At 42.0% G+C, this 18070-nt stretch overlaps 1 protein-coding gene across 1 annotated transcript in view; it reads left to right on the top strand.

Moving 5' to 3' along the window:
* LAMB4 (laminin subunit beta 4) overlaps window positions 1–18070 on the top strand; it is a 56479-nt gene that overhangs the window by 24402 nt on the left and 14007 nt on the right. Inside the window, exons 15-26 of the mRNA XM_015826340.1 lie at window positions 2516–2701; window positions 4682–4713; window positions 4809–4929; window positions 5398–5575; window positions 6792–6935; window positions 7264–7495; window positions 9581–9738; window positions 10216–10440; window positions 10716–10936; window positions 12575–12662; window positions 14804–15179; window positions 16630–16790. Of these exons, the coding sequence (XP_015681826.1) occupies window positions 2516–2701; window positions 4682–4713; window positions 4809–4929; window positions 5398–5575; window positions 6792–6935; window positions 7264–7495; window positions 9581–9738; window positions 10216–10440; window positions 10716–10936; window positions 12575–12662; window positions 14804–15179; window positions 16630–16790 (2122 nt within the window). The remainder of the gene's footprint in view (window positions 1–2515; window positions 2702–4681; window positions 4714–4808; window positions 4930–5397; window positions 5576–6791; window positions 6936–7263; window positions 7496–9580; window positions 9739–10215; window positions 10441–10715; window positions 10937–12574; window positions 12663–14803; window positions 15180–16629; window positions 16791–18070) is intronic.

Here is an 18070-nt window from a genome sequence, read left to right as displayed (position 1 = left end):
CATCCAGCCAATAAATGCTCAGCTCCTTCCAATCACCCTGACTCTACCTTAAGTAAAGGGTCATAAAAAGGAAAAAAAATATTTGTGGATGCCACATTTAGAGTAGTTTTTCCCAATCTGGGCAACTTAAAAAAGTTTATTTTCCTTCTCTTTCTCTTTGTGGTTTTTATTTCCTTTCATTAGCATAATAACTTCTGAAAATGGAGGTTTAACTTCCTTCCATTGAAATGTTTTTGTTCAAAACAGCAGGAAGTTCCATTTCTACAGGGAAAACTAGATACAGTTCGAATTCTGCCCTTTCCATGTTTGCCTAATTATTCATGGAATGCATTTCTAACACTAACCCTCAGATTCTGATACTATTATCATTTTAATATATTTATAAGGTTCAGCCAACAGCCATGCCGCGCTGCGATGTCTATTTTCAGCGACGAGGCTATGATTTCACAATCAAAAATGGAAAAATTGTCTTGAAGAAGATTAAGAAAAAGGGCATCAGAAAGCTGACAGCTGGCCAAGTAAATTCTGATATTTTCTTAAATATTAAACCATTCGATTCCTAGAATTTATCATTTTATTTCTTTCAAGACAGCAAGGTTTTGTTTGTCAAATTCTCAATGGGCGTAAATTGACTCGAAGTTACATACAAATAGGAATCTGTTCACTTACGATGTCTTTCAGTGTTGGTGTGATGTTTTGTTCTGGCATTTGTCGAAACAAAATTGATTCCCCCCCCCCTTCCGAGCACAATTCTCACCAAGGTATTAGCAAGTTTAAAGAGGTGAATGGGATGGAGTTACAGAAATTCTGGCAACTGAACTATTTCCCATCCAAAAAGCAATTGATACTCAAATATATTAGCAGACATTCTTCTTTATATTTTCTAACTGCCTTATTGTGAGTCAGCCCTTAAGTGGCAAGTAGCTTCACCAATGACACAGGATCTTGCAGTTGGATTTTGCAAGAGACGAGGTGGCAGAACCTGGGGGCGGAGTTAAAAGAGGGATCAGCCTAGAATCCCTACGTAGCCACAAGCAGACTAAGTTCAACCCTCCTTGAATGCCGTTAACCCATATCTAACTCCAAGCAGGTGCCAACCATTAATTGAGCAGATTTCTCTGCATAGGCATGAGTAGCAATAAATCAGTTTAATTGGACCTTCACGTGTGGATCTGGTCTTTTATGACTGACAGTTAATTGTATAATTATCTCAGTTATCAGTCTACTGTTATGGGTAGTCTAAAATATGGACACATGGCAAGTACAATATGAATATATATCGATCTTCTTAGCTTGTTTATTTATTTGTTTGTTTGTTTATTTGACTTCCATACTGCCCATCTTCCTTATAAGGTGACTCTAGGTCAGTGGTTCTCAACCTGTGGGTCGGGACCCCATTTGGGGTCGATCGACCATTTCATGGGGGTCGCCAAGCAAGGCTGTCCGCCATTTTTTTTGTCCGCCATTTTCCCCCCTTTTCCAGCGGGTGCCTTACCTCCCTTGGGCTGGGCCAGCTGGTGGTCGGCCTGCTCCGTCTCTGCCGCTTGCCAGCTACGCCTCGGCCGGCGCAGGGGGCGGAACCACGCATGCGCGGCACTCCCGGGCAGGGAAAGTCCTCGACTTATGACCTGTTTAGTCCTCGACTTACGACCAGTTGGGGTCGCGGCATTAAAAAGGTTGAGAACCACTGCTCTAGGTGGTGCTGAACTTAAACTGTGGCAGCATAATGACTCTAGGTGGATGACTCATTTAACTCCACCACCAGCTGTATCTGCTCTTCTCCATCTACCTTGCTTATCATTGTCAACGCTGCTAACATCGGATGTTTTTGCTTTGACAACACATGGAGATGCAACCATTTTCTTCTTATGTTTTACTCTTAGAGTTAGAATTAGATGATGCTTGGGGGAGGAATGTGCACGAGAGTTTAGCTAGACATAACAATACTGGACCTAGTGTGAGAACCAAGGTTATTGAAATAAGAGATGATAAGAATTGGCGGGCTGGAGAACTGGAGGGGAAGTCTGCATTTCAAACTAATTGGAGAATGTGATTTATGACGGTTAATTGGAGGAGGGAATTGTGCTTTGATACTATGTGCTCAAGGGAGGGGAACTCAGCTTTTGGCTTGACTATGTTAGTGCCGATGCTATGCTACTCAAATAAAGATTCTTTAAGGTAAACAATGCCTCGAAGTTCTCTAAAGAGTTTCATCTGTCGGAACCATGACATTAAGCCAAAAACTGAGTTTAAGTGTAAACGGAGATTATCCTCATTTATTTTGTTTTACTCCTGCTAAAATTGAGGTGGCTGGGATCTTAATCCATTCCGGGTTTTTTAAAACGGGTATGTGAAGCAGAAAAATACAGACTTTTCATTCCAAAGTGATATCTGAAGGTGGGAGACCAGAGACTTTAAAAAGCTTTGTGCTTATTCTGCCAGTGTGTTTCCTTGAAGCAAGACTGGATGCCCTTTGCTATTAGAGTAAAGTTGTTATTTTAAAATCATCTTTCAGAATTCGGTTCCATTCAACAGAAACCCTGCTCTGAATATTGTGATTAAAGAGGTTGTGCCTGGAAAACCTGTGACGTGGTCAGGACTGGGTTTTGTACGTGTGCGACACAAAGCAGGGTTACATTTTTTGATCAATAACATTCCATTTCCGATGAACTTTAATATCATCATTCGCTATGAGCCGGAGGTAATTATTATATACCCTAATTATTTCTGTATTTTAATAGAGATCCAGATCAAAAGCAAAGGCTCTGAAATAAGCAAAGTACTTGGACTTATAAAATGTTTTTAAAAGACTAAACTAAAACCTGCCAAATTTACATTGATTGTCATGTTTATTCCATTTTCAACCATCACAATTATCTTGGTGGGTTTTTTTTCACCCAAACATCCAGACTTCAGCTGACTGGAGAGCAACCATTACTTTTAAGTCTTCTGGTCCTGTGGGAAGTGAACACTGCAAGAACCAAGTTGCTCTGGAAGAACCACGGTTTCTTGATCTAGTATCCACAAGGAGGTCTGTATTCACTTTTTAAAAAATGTAAACGGAATGGGATGGGATGGGATGGGAGAGAAGAGAATATAGAAGAGAAGAATAGAATAGAATAGAATAGAATAGAATAGAATAGAATAGAATAGAATAGAATAGATGGAGTAGAGTGGAGTAGAGTAGAATAATGAAGAGTAGAGTAGAGTAGGGTAGAATAGAATAGAATAGAATGGAATAGAATAGAACAGAACAGAACAGAATAGAATAGAATAGTATAAAATAGAATAGATGGAGTGGAGTAGAGTAGAATAATGAAGAATAGAATAGAATAGAATAGAATAGAATAGAATAGAATAGAATAGAATAGAATAGAATAGAAAATATGGAATGGAATGGAATGGAATGGAATGGAATGGAACGGAACGGAACGGAACGGAACAGAACAGAACTCATAGGGCTGGAAGTGACTATGGAGTTCTTCTAATCTGACCGCCAACCCAAGGCAGGAGACTTTATACCAGAGGTCCCCAACATTTCTAGGTTGGTGGCCCAGAGGAAAAAGAAGGGGCAGGCATGGAGCCGCGTGCACATGCACAACGCAAACAGGGGCAGCGTGAATGTGCATGCGATGCTTGGGGTGGAGCTAGCGCCCACATGATACTCGGGGCAGGGCTAACCCCTGGGCAACACTCAGGGTGGCACTAATGCAAGTGGGGGGCAGAGTGTGCACACTGGTCAGCCATTCACGTGGCCCAGTGACCAAGAGGCCATAGACCAGTAGTGGACCATGGCCCACAGGTTGGGAACCCCTGCCTTGTACTATCCTGGACAAATGGTTGTCCAATCTTATCTTGAAAACCTCCTGCAATGGAGGATTCACAACTTAAGCAGCAGAAGACAAGCTGTTCCATTGCTTAATAGTTCTCACTGTCCGGAGGTTTCTTCTTAATTCCAGGTTGCTTCTCTCTTTGAGAAGCTTCCACCCATTGCTTCTTGTCCTGTCCTCAGGTGCTTTGAGAACTCCTTCTTCTCTTCATTGGTCTAGACTTGCCTAGTTCCTTTAACCCAGGGGTCTTCAAACTTGGCTGTTTTATGACTTGTGGACTTCAACTCCCAGAATTCCTCAGCCAGGTGTGCTTGGCTGAGGAATTTTGGGAGTTGAAGTCCACAAGTCATAAAAGGGCCAAGTTTGAAGACCCCTGCTTTAACCAAATGAGTCATTTAATAGTGAGATAAGAGGCATATAACTTTAATAATCAAACAAACAGCCTACCAACCTACATGCACAGAAAGTCTAAAAGATGTCTTTGTAAAATATGATATATGGTACCAAAGATATATAATCAGTGCTTATTTTGTAAAAAAAAAAAAAAGGTGCCAGAACTCACACATGTCATACAACCCGCCTTGCCTACCCTACAAGGTTCCATCCAAAAAAGGTGCCGGAACTCCGTTCTGGGTGTTCTATGACAAAAAAAGCCCTGTATATAATATTCCATGTTCACTGAGCACCAGATTACAGATTATTCCAGACCGGTGTTTCTCAACCGTATGAACTCTTAAGATGTGTGGACTTCAACTCCCAGAATTCCCCAGCCAGCATGTATTGATAATGTATTGGACAACAACATTCCAAGGATAATTTGATAGCATCTCAGTCGCTTTTTATTCCACCAGCCCTTTCTCATGGACGCTAATATTTGCAATACGTGAACATGTAAACCTCACGCTGGTATAATTAATGCTAAAACCAGAATAACTGTATTTTTAAACCCATCAATGATGCATTAATTCTTTTCCACAGAGTCCAGTTGCTATCCACTCCTATATGCTTACAGCCAAAGACAGAATATTTTGTAGATGTCTATTTTACCAAGACTTCGGGTCCTGAACCAAAGTCTCAGTCCTCCATACTGGTTGATTCAGTAAGTAACAAAACAACTTTTGTTTTCTGATTGATCTAACTGATTGATTGATTGATTGATTGATATTATCTATCAATTTATCCCAATAATTAAATAATTAATTGAACAGTACAGGTAATCTTTGACTTACAACCCCAGTTGAGCGCTGTTGTAACTTCAAATTGTCACTAAACGAAATCTTGTAATTCAAGGACTACTGGTAGAGAAAATTGGGCATTAAAATATATTTTAAAAAGTGAAGTAGATAATCTTTTATCTTCTTGTTCACATCCTGCTTCCCCCCCCCCTTTGCTATCTGTTCTCAATTTGCTCTTTTGTCTTATTTATGTCTGCTTTTATGCTGATCACCCAGGCTTCCACAATGTAAATTTTTTTCATACTTTTATTTATTATTCCATTTTAATGTTTAATATATATATATCTCAAGGTCTAGTTGAACTCCTCTATGTTTTGGGACTTGTGTTATAGATTGGACTCCTTCCTGTCATCGCTTCTGTGGAAAACCTTTGTGATCCAAATGATTTAGAAGAATATCAGCAGTATCGCTGTGTGGAAAGTGCCTCGGAAATTGGACCGCATATCTTAGCGGAAACATGCACAAAACTTATTGCGAGTTTGTCTGCCCGTATTCACAACGGTGCCATCCGTAAGTGTTCGTCTGTCTACCCGTTGAAATATTTTATCTCGTCTATTGCATTATCCACATATTTTATATCCACGTGTTTACTGATGCTTCATTTAAAGTTGTGTTTGTGTTTGTACGTACAGTAGTGGCCAAAATTATGGAAACCTTTTGGGAAAAGTGTACAGTAGAAATGCCACCTTTGGTTAAGTTTCCACCCATTTTTCTTCTCATTTCTTTATAACTGTAGCCTTGTTCACTTAATAATACTATTTTACATTGCTTTCTGGGTGACCAGTCAACTCTTTGCACCATGACTTTAATTTTATTACGTTTTACAAGCTCACTCAATGAAAGAACACAAAAAAAAACCCAACCAACTTGATAGTCATCACATAACACACTGACACATGTCCTCCTCTCAGCTTCAATACAGGACATTAATCACTGAATCCAACTGTGATCCGATTGGCTCATTGCCAAAACAAGATGACACCCGATTGGCTCTCTAAACACTCCTGCTCATTGGGTACAATCAGATGAAGGAAAGCTACCTGAGATCAACTGAAGCAAGTTGTGCTTCGTTTTTCTGGTTATTTGGCTATAACTTTTCATAGAATACAATACAGATAATTGAACCAACTTTGTTGCATCACATTCTTGATTAAATTATCTTTCCATTGATATATAATTTTATGGTACTACTACCAAAAAAAAGTGGTGTTATTAGCCATCAAACCTCAAAAATACACTTTTCCCAAAAGGTTTCCACAGTTTTGGCCACTACTGTATAATGTGTTTTATCAATACAGGCGGTCCTCAACCTACGACCACAATCGGGCCCAAAATCTCTGTTAAGTGAAAAATTTGTTAAGGGAGTTTAGCCCCATTTTATGACCTATCCTGCCACCATTGTTAAGTGAATCTGGCTTCCCCCGTTGACTTTGCTGGTCAGAAGGCAGCAAAAAGTTGATCACATGACCTTGGGACACAGAGACCGTCATAAATACGAGTCAGTTGCCAAGCATCTGAATGTAAATCACGTGACCATGGGGATACTACAAAGGTCGTAAGTGTGAAAAACGGTCACAAGTCACTTTTTTCAGTGCCGTTGTAGCTTTGGACGGTCACTAAATGAACCGTTGTAAGTCAAGGACTACCTGGACTTCTGGAATTTGATTCTTCTCCCTTTTTTCAACTTTGGCATCCTAAATCTACTTTGGCATCTTCCTCCCGACAGCCTGCAGGTGCCACCCACAAGGTTCCCTAAATTCTCACTGCACAAAACTTGGAGGCCAGTGCCAATGCAAAGCGAACGTTGTAGGACGCTGTTGTGATAAATGTGCAGCTGGAAGCCACAGCTTCGGGCCTCAAGGTTGCCTTGGTAAGTAATGGTCTGTGTCCACCTATGTTCCTACAATTATGGCATCTTTTTTTACTGGATACACATACACAAAGAGGCAAACCTCTCTAACAAAATGAAATTCAGTGGTGAGAAAAATAAAAGTTCTACATTTAGGCAAGAAACACCAAATGTACAGGTATAGTGTACGTGGTATCTACAAGGCCCAGTCCCTTCTAGCACTGATGATGTTCCCTAGTTGGGTAATGAAACGTCTGCAAGAAAACCAGCAGCTCAGAGGGCACCCAGGACCCCACATAAACTAAGCCACAAGCCATCTGAAACTATCGTCTTTTCTTTTTCAATCAAGCATGTGAATGTCATCCTCAAGGGTCAGTCGGCACCCTGTGTGACCAGATGACTGGACAGTGTCCTTGTCGATCGGATGTAGCCGGCCAGCAATGCAATCAATGCCTAGCTGGATATTTTGGGTTTCCTCATTGTCGCCCTTGTGCTTGCAACGGCTTGGCAGAACTTTGCGACTCACAGACGGGAGTGTGTTGGAACTGTACGAGGTTTACCACCGGATCTAACTGTGAAAGGTAGAGTAGATGGATGTTTAAGCGAGCGCAAAACTTATGCACACGTGATAGTGACCAGCTTGAAAAAAATAAACAGAATGCAGAGCTGACATAAAAGTGCTTTTTCAAAAGGCAATTGGACTGTCTTGTTTTTCTTTGAAGACATTTCGCTTCTCATCCAAGAAGCTTCTTCAGCTCTGGCTGGAGGGTGGGGAATGGAAGGATTTATGCTCCTTGCAGAGAGCTGGTCATTTGCCTTCTTTCTAGAGCAGTAGTGGCGAACCTATGGCACGGGTGCCAGAGGCAGCACTCAGAGCCCTCTCTGTGGGCACGCACACCATCGCCCCAGCCCCACCACCCCTGTGGCCCCCTCCACACCAGCAGCCCCCCCAGAGGAGACTCACCCCGGGCGCAGCCTGCGCAAAGCAGCGCAGCCAAGGACATGGCAGCCAGGCAGCGGGGACAAGACCCCACCCTCGTGCCCCATCGTGTACAGATGATGTTGCAGGGCACAGACAGAGAGCTTGGCTGCCATGACGCTGCTGGGCCGCCTGGGCGATCTGCTGTGGCGGGCCATGGAGGTGGTGGGTGGCCCTGCGGGCAGGAGAGGCAGGGTCGGGACGGGCAAGGCAGTTTTTGGGCACTCGGTCTCTAAAAGGTTCACCATCACTGTTCTAGAGAGTTGTTGAGGCCACTTGGAGGTTTGTCTGTGTACTCAGGGTCACTTGTGTAATGCAAATGGGTGTGAAGCCTTCTTGGAACTGCTGAAAGGACTGTGTTGTGGAACCTTGCTTTCTGCAGGATGTTTTTTGCCCTGTCTCTCTGCAGAACCTATTGACTACTACAGCCCAGTTAGGTCCGAAAAATAGTACTTCTAGATGTGTTCTCAACTTTGGCAGAATTCTGGCTGGGGGGGTTTTGGGAGTTGGAGTTCACTCATCTTCAAGATGCCACAGCTCTCGATCTTTTGATCTACAGATTGCTTTCACCGTTTTTGTCTCAGGTCCAAGACCAAAGATGACACAGTGAAATCCAATGGAGTCCAATTCTTTATTTGCTAATAGACAGAATCTTGCCCAACTAAAGCTGTAATCTCCTGACCTGATGGATGCTGTTGACTGAAGGTCAACAGCAAGCAAAAGCCAAGTGCTAGTTAGCAAGCTCAAGTCTAAAATGTGATTAATTAATTAGATCACTCATAAAATAGTTATCGATACATTTTTCCTTTCACCGTGGTTTTCTTGCAGACATTTCATTGACAAACTAGGTAACATCATCAGTGCTACGCTCCATGCTGTAACACTGATGATGTTATCCAGTTTAGGTAATGAAACACCTGCAATAAAACCGCCAAGCTTAAGAGAGCACCAAGGATCCCTCCGGGTAATATCTTAATCCAGGCTTCTCTATTCAATGTACTGCCTCCTTTCTGGGAAAGCTCGGGGGCTCATTCTGAGATCCCCACCCCACTCTAGAAAAAGACTCTAGAGACTCTAGAAAAAGTGCAGAGAAGAGCAACAAAGATGATTAGGGGCCTGGAGGCTAAAACATATGAAGAACGGTTACAGGAACTGGGGCAAGGCTAGTCTAGTGAAGGGAAGGATCAGGAGAGACATGATAGCAGTCTTCCAATATTTGAGGGAATCTCACAGAGAAGAGGGGATCAACCTATTTTCCAAAGCACCTGAAGGCCAGACAAGGAATAACGGATGGAAACTGATCAAGGAGAGATTCAACCTAGAAATAAGGAGGAATTTTCCGACAGTGAGAACAATCAACCAATGGAACTGAAGTTGCCTTGAGATGTTGTGGAAGCTTCACCACTGGAAGCTTTCAAGAAGAGATTGGACTGCCCTCTGTCAGAAATAGTGTAGGGTCTCCTGCTTGTGCAGGGGGTTGGACTAGATGACCTACAAGGTCCCTTCCAACTCTGTTATTCTAATTCTAATCCTTCTCCAGGTGCACATTCCATCACAATATGTTTATACGCTCTGTCTTTGTAGTACTTATTTAGACGGATTACTTTTCTAAGATGACGTTTTAGCTATTTTACGTGATGTAGTATTTTTTTAAAAAAATACTCACTATTAACTATGTTTGGTACAGGTGTTTGGATGGGTATTATGGAAATCCTCTGGAAGGAAAACCTTGTCGTCCTTGCATGTGCCCAGATTCCCCAACCAGCAAGGGATATTTTGCGCATTCCTGCTTCCAAGACCCTTGGACCAAACAATTAGTCTGCAAATGCTTTGTGGGATACTCAGGTAGGAAACTTGCCATCTATAGATTGTGCTTTGTGGCTAAAGATTCACAAAAATATCATATCATTCCATGTCTTGTTTGGGAAGCTATGCTACGTTCTAAAGCAAGAGGAAGCAGGAAACCTAAGTAGGAAATTCTGTTTATATAAAACACTAAAGAGTACAGTCACCATGTGCTTTACTGCTCAATTATTTTACTGTAACAGGAAACAGGAAACTCTGCTTAAGACAAAAGAGCATAAGTATATACTATAGATTCAAATGTGTAAATACTGCCATCTACTGGCTGAATACTAGTGTATTTGTTGCATAGAAATACATTCCAACAATGAGTTCCAGCAGTTTGATCCAATGAGCTTTTAGTAGTAATTAACAGGTTGGTTAGTTGGTTTGTATTGGAAAATTTAGTCTTGTAATAACCAGCCTACCTATCAGTACATTTAATTGATTTGTAATTGTGTGTGACTTTCACATTCGTAGGTGACCGCTGTGATGAGTGCTCCAGTGGGTTCTATGGGAATCCAAGGGTAGCCGCAAGTCAATGCCTTCCTTGTTCCTGCAATAACAACACGGATGTGGCAGACCCAAAGTCTTGCAACAAGGACACTGGAGAGTGTTTGAAATGTTTATACAACACTCATGGACCCAACTGCCAATTCTGTAAACCAGGTTACTTTGGATCCGCACTTCTGAGGAATTGTGAAAGTAAGCAATTGTGGTGGAACGTAGTCTGGATTCCAGCAGAGAGGGAGGGGCTGCATGCCAGAGCAGCATGAGACAGCGAAGTTTAGCTTGTGTGAGAGAAAGAAGGTGAAGCCAGCTCCTCCCTAACAGTTTCCAAAATATGTTTTATGTGCAAGTAATTTTATTTAGTTTGGCAAGTTTTCTGTCTCTAGTTTGTTGATTGGGGTATTGTTTGCTTCTTGATTGGAGGTCTGATCTTAATCTTGGATCATCCTTTTATCATGATGTCTTTTCAGAATGTAACTGCAACCTTTCGGGTGTGAATCCAGCAAAATGCCCGCCTGGAAGTGACTTTTGCATCTGTGACCAGACCACGGGCGAGTGCCCTTGCTCACCTCATGTGACAGGCGAGAAGTGTGACCGATGTGCTCCTGGCTACTGGAACATGGTCCAGAGAAGAGGCTGCTGTCCCTGTGGCTGCCATCCCAAACATTCCGTAAACAACGTTTGTGATCAGGCAAGATTCTCGAGCTCCTTGCTTTATTTTTAAAATTAAAGGATATGGTGGAAGGCCAGGGCCCTAAAATGTATTAAACTGAATCATCTTATCATAATACATAATGGTATGTGGGAATGAGCTTGGGAGGCCGGAGCTACAGACTGGGCAGGCAGCGTGGAAAAGATTTCTCTGCCCTCGGAAGGAGGGAGGACATGGTAAACATCTCAGAAAGGACACTCCCTAGTATTTTGGACTGTAAAGGTGAGTGTACTTGCAAGATTCTGTTAATGTAATCTTACAACTGCAGATGGTGACTGCAGCCATGAAATTAAAAGATGCTTTGCTCCTTGGGAGGAAAGCTATGGCAAACCTAGACAGCAGATTAAAAAGCAGAGACATCACCTTGCTAACAAAGGTCCGTATCGTCAAGGTTTTAAAAATTCTGTATATAGTCCTATAGAACAGACAATGCACAGTCCACATGTGCTTTTCTCCTTAACTGCGACAAGGAAGCAGGAAACTTTATTCAGAGAAAACACATAGAGCCGTGGTGGCGAACCTATGGCACGCGTGCCACAGGTGGCACGCAGAGCCCTCTCTGTGGGCACGCGCGGCGTTGCCCCAGTCCTAGGCCTTCAGCTGGGTTGTATAAAACCTTTTTGCTTTAGGCCTCTGCCACCGTGTGCAAAAAAACAAAGGTTCAATCAATCAATCAATTTCAACTTCTCATGGGGAAAAAAAAAGATCTTGCAAAGTTGGAATTGATTGATTGAACTTTTTAGTCCCATCCAGTCTGCCGTTACCACCACAGCCACGCCCACCCAATGGGCCATGCCCACCCAGCACCCGATGATACATAAGTGGGTTTTGGGTTGCAGTTTGGGCACTCGGTCTCTAAAAGGTTCACCATCACTGACAACTCAGATGCAACTACAAAATTATAAACTGCCATCTACTGGTTGAAGAATATATATCTCTACTGAATACAGCTATAGTTGTACAAAATGCATGAACACTGTATTCCAACACAAAGCTATGGTTTCCCCAGTAGTAATGTATGGCTGTGAGATTTGGGACCATAAGGAAGGCTGAGTGCCGAAGAATTGATGCTTTTGAATTGTGGTTCTGGAGAAGACTCTTGAGAGTCCCTTGGACTGCGAGGAGATCCAATCAGTCGATCCTAAAGGCAATCAACCCAGACCGTCCTTTGGAAGGACAGATCCTGAAGCTGAAGCTCAAATATTTTGGCCACCAAATGAGAAGAGAGGACTCCTTAGAGAAGACCCCGATGTTGGGGAAGATGGAAGGCAAAAGGAGAAGGGGATGGCAGAGTAGAAGATGGTTAGATAGGGTCATCAACGCAATGAGCATGAATGTGGGCAAATTCCAAGGGACAATGAAGGACGGGGGGGCTGGCCCGCTGTGGTCCATGGGGTCGTGGGGGGTCGGACATGATTTAGTGACTGAACAACAGCAACAAACCACCTTGCAATAGAGTTAGTATTCATGGTTCTGCTTCTTGTCTGGACTACCTCGAAGGGCCGATGTGTAACAATGAAACAAGCTGCGATTTGCAGCCATCAGGATCTGGCTGAAGCACAATGACCTCGCTTGCGTTCCCCCTTGCTAATCTCTAACTGCAGACCCTTGTTACAGTTTACAGGTCAGTGTTCGTGTGAAGTAGGTTATGCCGGAAGACGTTGTGACATCTGTGCTGAAAATCATTATGGCATCGATTGTATTGGTAAGTGTACTGAGTTTGTTAGACTTATATAGTTTAACGAGTCTGAAAATTTTTGTATTCATTATGGCATAACATACGTACAGTAGTGGCCAAAATTGTGGAAACCTTTTGGGGAAAACTGTATTTTTGAGGGTTGATGGCTAATAACACCACTTTTTTTGGGGAGTAGTACCATAAAATTATATATCAATGGAAAGATAATTTAATCAAGAATGTGATGCAACAAAGTTGGTTCAATTATCTGTACTGTATTCTATGAAAAGTTATAGCCAAAGAACCAGAAAAAGGAAGCACAACTTGCTTCAGTTGATCTCAGGTAGCTTTCCTTCATCTGATTGTACCCAATGAGCAGGAGTGTTTAGAGAGCCAATCGGGTGTCATCTTGTTTTGGCAATGAGCCAATCAGATCACAGTTGGATTCAGTGATTAATGTCCTATATTGAAGCTGAGAGGAGGACATGTGTCAGTGTGTTATGTGATGGCTATCAAGTTGGTTGGGGGTTTTTTTGTGTTCTTTCATTTAGTGAGCTTGTAAAACGTAATAAAATTAAAGTCATGGTGCAGAGGGTTGACTGGTCACCCAGAAAGCGATGTAAAATAGTATTATTAAGTGAACAAGGCTACCGTTATAAAGAAATTAAAAGAAAAATGGGTGGAAACTTAACCAAAGGTGGCATTTCTACTGTACACTTTTCCCAAAAGGTTTCCACAATTTTGGCCACTACTGTAGCAGCCCACTGCCAAAGCCTCTAGACATGTGGGATTGTAGCACCCATCATCCCACAACCAGATAATTATTTATGCATAGAAAATACGGGAATTGTAGTCCAGCACAGCTGAAAAGCTGCAAATACCATAAGAGAGGCCGATGTAAGGTACGTTCATATAACTAGCAACCTTAAATCACAGATAATCCTCGACTTACAACAGTTCATTTAGTGACTGTTTGAAGTTACAATGGTAATGAAAAAAGCGACGTACGGCCATTTTTCATACTTACGACCGCTGCAGCATCCTCACAGTCACATGATCAAAATTCAAAGGTTGGCAACTGGCATGTACTTGTGATGGTTGCAGTGTCCCAGGTCACGTGATCCCCCTCTTGTGACCTTCCGTCAAGCAAACTCAATGGAGGAAACCAGGTTCACTTAATCGTGCTACTAACTTAACAACTGCAGTGATTCGCTTAACAACTTGGGTAAGAAATGTTGTAAAATGGGATAAAACTTGCTTAATGACCGTCTTCCTTAGCCATGGAAAATTTGGGGCTCGGTTGTGGTCGTAAGCCGAGGACTTCCTGCACTGTTATTTTTAATAATAATAATAATAATAATAATAATAATAATAATAATAATAATAATAATAATAATAATAATAATAATAATAATAATAATAATAAAGTTGGAAGGGACCTTGGAGGTCATCTAGTCCAACCCCCTGCCAGGCAGGAAACCCTATACCATTTCGGACAAATGGTTGTCCAATCTCTTCTTTAAAACCTCCAGTGTTGGAGCATTCACCGCTTCTGGAGGCAGGTTGTTCCACTGGTTAATTGTTCTCACTGTCAGGAAATTTCTTCTTAGTTCTAGGTTGTTTCTCTCCTTGATTAGTTTCCATCTGTTGCTTCTTCTCCTGCCTTCAGGCGCTTTGGAGAATAGCTTGACTCCCTTTTCTTTATTGTTATACTAACTTCCATTCCAAATTTTTAATTTTTACAGTCGGCTGCTGAGAGTCCTTAATAGTAGCAGAATAAAAGTGGTTTACGACCGTCGTCCCCACTTATGTCCGTTGCAGAATCCCCTCGGTCATGTGATTTACATTGGGATGCTTAGCAAGGGTCTCACATTTACGATGGTCCTGGAGTCACGCGATCCCCTTTTGCGACCTTCTGACAATGGGGGCAAAGCCAGATTCACTTAACAATTGTGTGACTAATTTAAGAACCGCAGTGATTCGCTTAACAAACGCGGCAAAGAAAAGTCATAAAATGGGGCAAAACTTGACAAATTTCCCACTTAGTAACATAAAAGTTTTGGGGTCAGTTCTGGTTGGAAGTCGAGGGCGACCTGTCCTGCTTTATTTATTTATTTTCCGTCTTTTCCTTCTCACCAATTTAACACCATTGTTTCTCTCCTCGGCAGAATGCAAGTGTCACAAGGACGGCACTCTGACTCCTGCTTGTGATAAAGACACTGGAGTGTGTCACTGCCGCACCGGAGTCTCTGGAGAGCGCTGCGATCAGTGTGCGCGCAACCGCAATCAAGCGTTCCCCTCCTGCTCTCGCTGTCACGTTTGCTTTGATCGGTGGGATACTATCATGAATTCTTTGTCTCGGAGAATCCAGAAATTATTGAAATTCGCGGGAACGCTAGCGGAGAAGAGGAAAGCAGCGCCGGGCTGCGATTTCAACTTTAAAGGCTATGAAAAGAAAATGTCTGACCTAGGAAAGGTCTTGAAAAGGCCTTTTCTGTCGTCCGAGGCGCTCTTGAATATTAAAAAAGTCCAGGACAATATTAGGTAAGTTGTTTCATAGAATCGTAGGGTTGGAAGAGATCTGTGTCGATCAGAATAGAACTGGAAGAGATTTTGGAGGTCTTCTAGTCTAACCTCCTGCTCAAAAAGAGGAGACCCTATGCTATTTTCAACAAATCGTTGTCCAATTTCTTCTTAACAATCTTCCATCTAATCAATCAATCAATCAATCAATCAATCAATCAATCATAGAGGTGGAAGGGACCTTGGAGGTTTTCTAGTCAAGCAGGAGTCCCTATATCATTTCAGACAAGTGACTGTCCAGACTCTTAAAAACCTCCGGTGATGGAGAACCCACAACCTCTGGTGGCAAGTCGTTCCACTGGTTAATTGTCCTCACTGTTAGGAACTTTCTCCTTAATTCCAGGTACCTTCTCTCCTGGGTTAGTTTCCATCCATTATTTCTTGTCCTGTCCTCTGGTGCTTTGGAGAATAGGCTGACCCCCCCTCTTCTTTGTGGCAGCCCCTCAAATACTGGAAGACTGCTATCATGTCGCCCCTGGTCCTTCTTTTCTCTAGACTAGCCAGACCCAATTCCTGCAACCGTTCTTCATGTTTTAGTCTCCAGGCCTTTAATAATCTTAGTTGCTCTTGTCTGCACTTTTTTTTTAACGTCTCAACATCTGTTTTGTAATATGGTGACCAAAACTGGATGCCGTATTCCAGGTGCGGCCTTACTAAGGCTTTACAAAGTGGTACTAATGCTTCATGCGAGTTTATGTGTTTCCTACTTTCTAAAAATCACAGTTATAAATACAGGTAGGCCTCAATTTAGGACCACAAGTAAATCTGAACTTCCCCATGGACTTTGCTTGTCAAAAAGTTGCAAAAGGGGAATCACACGACACGGCAACCGTCATAAATGCGAGCCAGTTGCCAAGCGTCCGGATTTTGATCACGTGACCCTGGGGATGCTGCAACGGTCGTAAGTGTGAAAAACGGTCCTAAGTCACTTTTTTCAGTGCCGTTGTAACTTTAAACGGTCGCTAAATGAACCGTTGTAAGTCGAGGATGACCTGTATTCATTATGTTTGACGTTATTTTTCCCGAAGAATTGATTTCTCCACTAGCTTGATGCAACAATAAATAAATATGTATGTATGTATGTATGCATGTATGCATGTATGGATGGATGAAATGTTGACATCTTTTAATTTCTAAAAGAGTCCAGAATGGTGTGGTTCAAATTTACGTTCCTTGCCAACCTATCATATATCTGTATGAAATTTATTTTTAACTCCTGAATACATCACTTGCAAATACTTTTAATTAAATGTTGTTCAGAGGATCTCCAAGTCTATGTGTGTACACTCAAGTGCCACTTCTGGAAAAAACATACAAATGGATCCAATATCGAGTGATGTACTAAAGTGAGGTCAAGTGCTAATCTTAACATTAAATCTTAACATAATCGTTGACCTATTTTTCTTTTTAGACGAAGAATTTCTCACATGTTTCTGCAACCTGGCCCTCTGGATCAGTTTCCTGATCTCCACCGTATAATTGAAAACCTACACAAAGATGTTGACAATCTTTCTGAAACCCTGCAGAAGAGAAAAGATCTGCCTTGTGGGATGACTTACCTGCAATTCCAGGGTAAGCAGGCCAGGAATTAAAAATTAAAAGTTTTTTACCAATTGAAAACATTTCAAAGCATCTTCTCTAATAGCTCAAAAACAGAACTTGTTCACAAACCATTTGGGGACCGATGCTTTTTACAGATAGTCCTCAATTTAACAATCGTTCATTTACTGACTGAAAACAGTGACTTTTTTGTATTTTGTGTTAATTTTTGTATTAATTATGGCATAACATATATAGCAGCCTGCTGCTAAAGCCTTCTAGACATGTGGGATTGTAACACCCATCATCCCACAACCAGATAATTATTTATGCCTAGAAAATGTGGTAATTGTAGTCCAACACAACTGGAAAGCAGTAAATAAGACAGGCCAAAGTAAAGTATATTCATATAACTAGCAACCTTAAATCACAGGTAGTCCTTGACTTATAACCAGTGGTGGGATTCAGCCAGTTTGCACCACTTCGGCAGAACCGGTAACTAATTTTTTGTTGCCCAAATCCAGAATGGACTTCCGGAAGTGGCATCCACACAGAAAATCGGTTGTTCACCTATTTGAATCCCACCACTGCTTATAACAGTTCATGTAGTGACGGTTCCAAGTTACAACAGCACTGAAAAACATGACTTATAACCACTTTTCACGCTTGTGACCATTCAGATGCTTGGCAACTGGCATGTACTTAGGACGGTTGCAGCGTCCCGGGGCCAACTCAATGGGGGAAACCAGATTCGCTTAACAATCGTATTCCTAACTTAAGGCCACACTTGGAATACTGCATCCAGTTTTGGTCACCGCGATGTAAAAAAGATGTTGAGACTCTAGAAAGAGTGCAGAGAAGAGCAACAAAGATGATCTTGGGACTGGAGGCTAAAGCGTATAAGGAACGGCTGCTGGAATTGGGTATGTCTAGTTTAATGAAGAGAAGGACAAGGGGGGACAGGATAGCAGTCTTCCAATATCTCAGGGGCTGCCCCATAGAAGAGGGAGTCAAGCCATTCTCCAAAGCGCCTGAGGGCAGGACAAGAAGCAACAGATGGAAACTAAGCAAGGAGAGAAGCAACCTAGAACTAAGGAGAAACTTCCTGACAGTTAGAACAATTAACCAGTGGAACAACCTGCCTCCAGAAGCTGTGAATGCTCCAACACTGGAAGTTTTTAAGAAGAGACTGGACAGCCATTTGTCCGAAATGGTATAGGGTTTCCTGCCTGAGCAGGGGGTTGGACTAGATGACCTCCAAGATCCCTTCCAACTTTACTATTATTATTATTATTATTATTATTATTATTATT

This window comes from Protobothrops mucrosquamatus, unplaced genomic scaffold (genome assembly GCF_001527695.2).
Source record: "Protobothrops mucrosquamatus isolate PMUCROS unplaced genomic scaffold, P.Mucros_1.0 scaffold3065, whole genome shotgun sequence".
In the NCBI taxonomy this organism is placed as follows: Eukaryota; Metazoa; Chordata; class Lepidosauria; order Squamata; family Viperidae; genus Protobothrops; species Protobothrops mucrosquamatus.
This window is presented reverse-complemented; position numbering and strand designations above follow the sequence as displayed.